The sequence below is a fragment of the Sphaeroforma arctica genome (genome assembly GCF_001186125.1).
Source record: "Sphaeroforma arctica JP610 unplaced genomic scaffold supercont1.1674, whole genome shotgun sequence".
Taxonomy (NCBI): domain Eukaryota; class Ichthyosporea; order Ichthyophonida; genus Sphaeroforma; species Sphaeroforma arctica.
The window spans coordinates 1,834-9,385 of record NW_014038884.1 but is presented as its reverse complement, the minus strand read 5'-3'; the positions used below and the strand labels follow the sequence as shown (position 1 = coordinate 9,385).

The following is a 7,552-nucleotide window of genomic DNA, read 5'->3' as shown; positions in this document are numbered from 1 at the left end:
TATATATATATGTATATATGTATGTATATATATATATATATATATATATATATATATATATATATATATATATATATATATATATATATTATATATATATATATATATATATATATATATATATATATTAAAGTATGCGTATGTATTTGCAGAAATACGTATGAAGGTATTTATATTTATTTGTAATATATGTACTCATGTATGCACATGTATTTAAATATATATACGTATTAATCCATGCATATGTATTTGTACCATTCGCACATCAGGAATTAGATGTAATAGAAGCCCTGCGTGAATCCCGCAATGAGGTGGGCTGTGCCTGCGCAGCCAATGGCAAATGTAGCGGCCCCAAATGTCTGTGCCGCGCCAACGGAATCGGGTGTCATGAAGGCGCGTGTGGTTGTACCCACGATCTGTGTCAAAACCCGGTCTACCGATACGTATACGAACAAGTAAGAACAGAATACGTAGACGATAAAGTATGAACAGACGCAATAGACACCCAACACATTGCATGTCCCTGTCTGTGCATTATTAACGAACGTTACAGTATCGGGGGAGACTTGTACGACTCACAATGTTCACGTGCTTGTTCGTCCCTGCTCGCTCTGCGCTCTGCGGAATGGTGTGTATGCACATGAGCGTGTGGCTTGCATGATGTGATGTGATTGGCGTGTGACTTGCATGATGTGATGTGATTGGCGTGGGGCTTGAATGATGTCATATGATTGGCGTGTGGCTTGCATGATGTGATGTGATTGGCGTGTGGCTTGCATGATGTGATGTGATTGGCGTGTGACTTGCATAATGTGATATGATTGGCGTGTGACTTGCATGATGTGATGTGATTGGCGTGTGACTTGCATGATGTGATGTGATTGACTTGTGGCTTGCATGATGTGATGTGATTGGCGTGTGTCTTGCATGATGTGATGTGATTGGCGTGCGGCTTGCACGATGTGCTTGGTGCTCACGTATCTGCGCAGTACCCAATTTCTTATCGCGTGCACGGTCCGTGATTGGCTGAAAATTGAGTCGCTTTGTTTGGACGTGCGGGCTGTTGTACTATACTATCTCGTAGTTTTATGCGTCGCAGGCTCTGCAAACACCAGTACCTCTCGGCTGCGACTGCTTTCAATAACCAGTATATAAGAATGGATCGTATCAGCGTATCTGAAAAGACGACAGCCATGGCACCCACTAGGCATACACACGAACTCTGTCTCTTCCCCCCTCAAAAAAAGAAAACAAAAAAAAAGAAAACAAACAAACAAGCAAACAAACGCGTAGATAGGATTAACACGTGATAGCAGCCTACCTGCGCCATGGGCAAACGCATCCCACTTACAACTGGGACGAGACTTTCATAATTTTGACAAGAGAGTTGGTGCAAACACACTTGTTGTATTGCTTATGTATGTATATGAACGTACAACGTATATACTTGTTTCAGCCCGAACTTCGGTATAAATTTTGAACGCCCTTGCTGAAGCTAAGCCTGATAACCCCTTGACTTGCATTTCAGGAACTGATCGACTCAGAGAGAAAGCCTCACTATACCACGAGGACGAGGATAAAGAAGCAGCCGTACGCGTAGACCTAACGTTTAACGTGTTTGGACCAATGCGAGTAGCTTTTAATCATATAAAATAATATAGAAACCGGCGAGCAAACGGACGCTTGGACCCCCCCCCCCCTATTAAAACAAGAACAAAAAATAATATGGCGGGTGCCATGATTGAATTGATGACTATATATCTACTGCTCATTGATGTCAACATTTGTCTACAATGTAATATCCATCATTGAATTGTTAGACTATATAACTACTGCTCATAAATGTCAACATGTGTCTACTATGTAATATCCATCATTATATAACTACTGCTCATAAATGTCAACAGGTGTCTACTATGTAATATCCATCATTATATAACTACTGCTCATAAATGTCAATAAGTGTCTACTATGTAATATCCATCATTATATAACTACTGCTCATAAATGTCAACATGTGTCTACAATGTAATATCCATCTTTGAATTGTTGAGAGTATAACTACTGCTCATAAATGTCACCGTGTGTCTACAATGTAATATACAAGAGGACATGAAGTCGTATACAAGGATGTCGAGACATAGCTGGCAACACATGCACCCAATTATATATGCTATACCACCCAACAATATGTCACACACTCATATTATGTAGGATTGAAACAAAGACGTAGTACGTCAAGTATCAGCATAAGAGCACATTTGTCAAGACAGACATGAGTATGTTCGCTGTTGCGCGCCCACCACAGACCGGTGCGATACTGCTGCACCAGAGATGTATATGACGGATTGTCAGTTCAATGAGTTCATATACGTATACAACTGTATAATATAAGACAGTTATACACCATTATAAAATAACAATAATAGACGACAGCTATACAACATTATAATACAAGATGGTTGTACAACAATATAATATAAGACAGTTGTACAACATTACAAAAAAAGACAGTTATACAACTTTGTAATAGAAGACAGTTATACAACATAATATAAACTAGCTATACAACATTGTAATAGAAGACAGTTGTACAACACTATAATATAGTTGTAATAGAAGACAGTTGTACAACACTATAATATAGGACAGTTATACAACTTTGTAATAGAAGACAGTTATACAAATTATAATATAAAATAGCTATACAACATTGTAATAGAAGACAGTTATACAACGAAATGATATAAGATAACATTAGAATATAAGACAAATATACATTAGAATATAGGACAGTTATGCAACATTTTGATACAAGACAGTTACACAACATTATAATATAAGCCAGTTATACAACATTAGAATATAGGACAGATATACAAAAGACAGTTTCACAACAATACAATATAAAACTGCTATACAACATCATAATATAAGACAGTTATACAACACGTGAGAAAGCCATTGGCAGGCCAGGAGGACGAGCATCTACTCGTGCGACTGACGGCCAATGAGACTGTTGAAATGTCAATATGGGAGGGGTAGTCAACTCATTATCGTGCTTTTAATCCTCAGTTTGATTATGATACATTCCTAAAGAATCTGTTTACCAATATAAACGAAGTCTAAACGAACTATTCTATCACCGTGCGTGTTTGCAACCAACAGTAGGCGGTTTAGTATATCACGTGGCTGTGGCAGCATAGAACCGAGGTCTGCCCCTCATCCGCACTTCACGTACGGCGCACCAAACAGAGACAGTCGAACAGTCGAGCCTGAGATAAAACGCGCTTGTACGTTTGTACTTGTATGCGCTTATGGCTTCGCGAGTATGTTACACACACACTGGCGAATGGTTCAAATCACACAGGGATAAGACTCGCTTTCATGACATGTGCATCGAAAGTACGGCTAGGCTGGTTCTGGGCTACAGGATTGGTCTTTAGGGCTACAGGATTGTATTTTTGGGCTACAGGATTGGTGTATCGGGCCACAGGCACAGCTCTGTCCAGGAGACATACGGGGTTTATATTAGACCCGTAAAGCATTGAAGCACCGTAGCCCAAGATCCGCCAGACTAGGAACCCGTCATATACATAAGTGGTCCTGTCTCCACTGAGAGGTGATGCGGTTGTTCAACACAGCAAGCGGACATGTGGACAAGCCAAGCCGAGTCACTCAGGAGAAGAGCTTGAGAAAAGGGCAAGACATATGACCCCGTTCACGGAGTTTGGGCCGTTCCAGACGTGGCGCTTCGGATATATCTGAACCCCGTATGCGCGGGTGCCTGCACATATATGCACAGCGCATATCCACACATATACACCGCTCCGTGTATGCCTGCCTATCTCATCATCACACACGGCTGGCTGCGCATGAAGCCATACCAACGCGATCTGGTCTAATCTGTATACAAAGAAACCGTCCATCACTTATTGCCTAGGAAATGGAGTTCACATGCGTCTCCCAATGGGCATGTACCACCCCCAACCCCGCCCCACAACTCAGCACCTCACAAACACGCCACCGTTCTACATGCGCACCACCTGTGGTCTGGTACCAGTTGTGTACGGCGTATGGCCTCGTCCCCGACGGACTTCACCTATGCCCTGCGGCTGTCTATGAACCAACTATCGCCAGCTCATTGCTTCACACCCAATTGGGAGAGTTTGGAGAGGGTGCCAATGGGGTACGACAGGCCCATTAGGAACAGGCGTAGTGAACTGGCTATCTGCTGCGGCACCTCTTCGTGCACCAGACTCCCACAAGCGGATACCTGGCGATGCAGTGAGGTATTTGAGTGTGTTTTTATATATATAGCCCAAGCCCTAAAAACCTAAGTGCGTGCCACCATGATACAACATAGATATACGGGGAATAGTATTGGCGAGCGTATTGGCGTATGCTGTTGGCCTAAACCCCAAAACCCTAAGTACATGCCACCAAGACACAACATAGATAAATGGGGAATAGTATTAGCAGATGTATTGGGGAGTTTTGCTCTATGCATACCAACTCGAATCATCAGTGCCAATGTATGTGCTAGCGAGATCGGTTAATCGAAGCATACACCTAAATGGATGTACTTACTAACTGAATATGAAGGGATATGAACAAAAACCAGGATACCTACACCTAATGGATGTACTTACTAACTGAGTATGAAGGGATATGAACAAACAACCAGGACACTTACACCTAATGGATGTACTTACTAACTGAGTATGAAGGGATAGGAACAAACAACCAGGACACCTACTTCTTGCCACGAGCTATTATCTGACGGGAATTTGCCTTTGGAGTAGACCACATCGTTCAGCACAGGAGAATCGGATCCGGTGACGATCAGGGTACGACACGAAGTGCTCGCGGCTATCTTTGTCTGGTCCGGGCGTCTGGTTTATCAAAATATTGAACACAAAATATAAGCATATACAAGCATATATATAAGCATATGTATAAGCCTAAATATAAGTATGTATAAAAGCATATATATATATATATATATATACACACACACACACACACACACACACACACACATATATATGCATATATATATAAATATATATATATATATATATATATATGTATACATATACATTCTACATATACATACATACATACATACATACATACATACATACATATAGACAGATATATACATACATACATACATACACACATACATACACACACACATACACACACACACCCACCCACCCACCCACACACACATATATATATATACATATATAACCCGGTTATGGAATTGTAACTATACAATACCTCAAATATTTGATGTCAAGAATGTAATACATATGTACATTCATCTCGATGACACAAAAGAAATGGTTCGGCCCATATTACAAAAGATATCACATTAATTAAGACTAATGCTATTTTAAATGGGATTCTCTCTTGTCGAGGATTTGGTAAAACGCATATGCAGCTACTCGTGTTTGCAAACGTTCCATTGCATAGCGCATGACGGTGGAATTTAACACCAAACCAAATCAAAGAGCGAATTCAATAGGCATCCTTGCACTCCCAATACTTAATGCGGGTGTGGACGGTACATAACCAGACGTCCTTGGCATAACTCAGTACAATACACACTACAGAAGATGTGAGGCAAAGCACGTCGGTTGTCATTAAGCGGCGTGAGCTATCGACACCCCACTGTTATATGCCAAGGCAAACCCGCACAGTCTACGCACGTGTTCTTAAGGGGGGGTTGGGTTTATGGTTTTATGGTTTTAGGGTATATGGTTTTATTGGTAACTTGGGCCACAGCAGGGAGGCTGTTCAGACAGGCATATGGATACACACTAGAACATGCAATAGAAACACAGGGTATTCAGATACGAGGAGGTATACTCTATGGGACATAACTGTTGTACACACTACACACGACCATACCGTAGGTAAGACTCGGTCAACCCAATGGCGTTGCGAACGTTTGTTTCGGTCGAGAGATAGTCCTCAAAAATCTGCACAGAGTGTGATGTGCACGGGTGAGACAATAAATAGGTCATAAACATATATGAACAGCCGGTGGTTAATATACGCGCGGTTCTAGACGAACAGGCTGTAACTCATAGACACACAGTTCTATATGAACAGGCTGTAATTGATAGACACAGTTCTAATATGAACAGGCTGTAATTGATAGACACACAGTTCTACATGAACAGGCTGTAATTCAAAGACATGTATCCGGAAACACTCAACAAATCCATAAACACCATGCGTAAAGAAACATATACATAAACATACACACACACACACACACACACACACATATGTATATATATATACATATACACGCACGAACACAAGACGATCTCACACACATACCTGTACCAAATCCATATTAGAAGCCACGGTGCGATCTCCAAAGTACCGGTACAAGAACAGATCCCGTAGGTGCGATGTCATGTGATAGCCGCTAGTTCGAGCCTGGAGCAGAGACGTCTAGAATAGCAAGGGACAAGGAAACAACTGTTGAGCAACAACAGCGATTAAATAAACACAATTATGGCTGAATAAACGACACTAATCTGCAAGTGAGCGTAGTGTAACTAATTAAACACGACAATAGCTGAATAAACGACACTCATCTGCAAGTGAGCGTCGTGTAACGAATGTAGAGAGCTTATGAGCAGAGCAGACCGATAGTGCGGGAGAGGATAAGTGATATATTCATCTGAGTCAAACCCAAATACAAACAGGGTATACTATAAGTCACCCCCACAACAGTACGTTGATTGTGCATACTATAAGACACCCCCACAACAATACGTTGATAGTGTAGACTATAAGACACCCCACAACAATACGTTGATTGTGCATACTATGAACACCCCCACAACAACACGTTGATTGTGCAGAGCATGTCTGCGTTAAAGCATATAAATGCGTGTGGGACAGATGGGTACGGTAGCACGCTGCGTGCATGGGGAGTGGCAAGGAGAGGCTTCAGATAAAGGAACGAAGCATGCGTACGCATATGCAATGTCTGCTGTTGTTCGGACGAACAAAGAACATGTGTAGACACGCATGCCAAGCGAAAGCGGCATACACACGTCTGGATGAGCGCATGTGTACATACCCGTGTGTACACACAAACACACGCGCACCGTTATATACACAGACATCCCCCAACAGCCAGACAAGCACACATGCCCATCCATAATAGGTAGCACATACACGTATATGCACACGCATCACGCGCCCACACAACCCTGCACTGTCTCCATGAGGCACGCACGCACATACATCACAATGATACCAGCACACATCATGCACATCACATCACACCTTGTAGTAGCTCCACTCGTACCATCCGCATGTGGTGATGACGGGAGAAAACAGGATCATGCCCATGACCTTTGTTTTGATGTAGTCTTGCTGTGGCGAGAGTGGAGTGGGTAGTTTGGAAGAGATTATGTACGTATATATATATATATATATATATATATATATATATAGTAGAGAGTATATAGTAGTAGTAGAGAGAGAGAGAGTAGTACGTCGTCGTGTCGTCCTA

The 7,552-nt window shown here is 41.7% G+C and overlaps 2 protein-coding genes across 2 annotated transcripts in view; one reads left to right on the top strand and one right to left on the bottom strand.

Moving 5' to 3' along the window:
- SARC_11413 (hypothetical protein) overlaps positions 1–1,712 on the top strand; it is a gene marked incomplete at its 5' end in the record, with an annotated part of 4,557 nt that extends 2,845 nt beyond the window's left edge. The window contains 2 exons of the mRNA XM_014294502.1: positions 270–455; positions 1,529–1,712. Coding sequence (XP_014149977.1) covers positions 270–455; positions 1,529–1,600 — 258 coding nt within the window. The remainder of the gene's footprint in view (positions 1–269; positions 456–1,528) is intronic.
- Positions 1,713–3,045: 1,333 nt separating this feature from the next.
- Positions 3,046–7,552, bottom strand: part of SARC_11410 (hypothetical protein) — a gene marked incomplete at its 5' end in the record, with an annotated part of 6,264 nt that continues 1,757 nt past the window's right edge. Inside the window, 5 exons of the mRNA XM_014294501.1 lie at positions 3,046–4,276; positions 4,760–4,895; positions 5,923–5,993; positions 6,361–6,477; positions 7,324–7,413. Of these exons, the coding sequence (XP_014149976.1) occupies positions 4,142–4,276; positions 4,760–4,895; positions 5,923–5,993; positions 6,361–6,477; positions 7,324–7,413 (549 nt within the window). The remainder of the gene's footprint in view (positions 4,277–4,759; positions 4,896–5,922; positions 5,994–6,360; positions 6,478–7,323; positions 7,414–7,552) is intronic.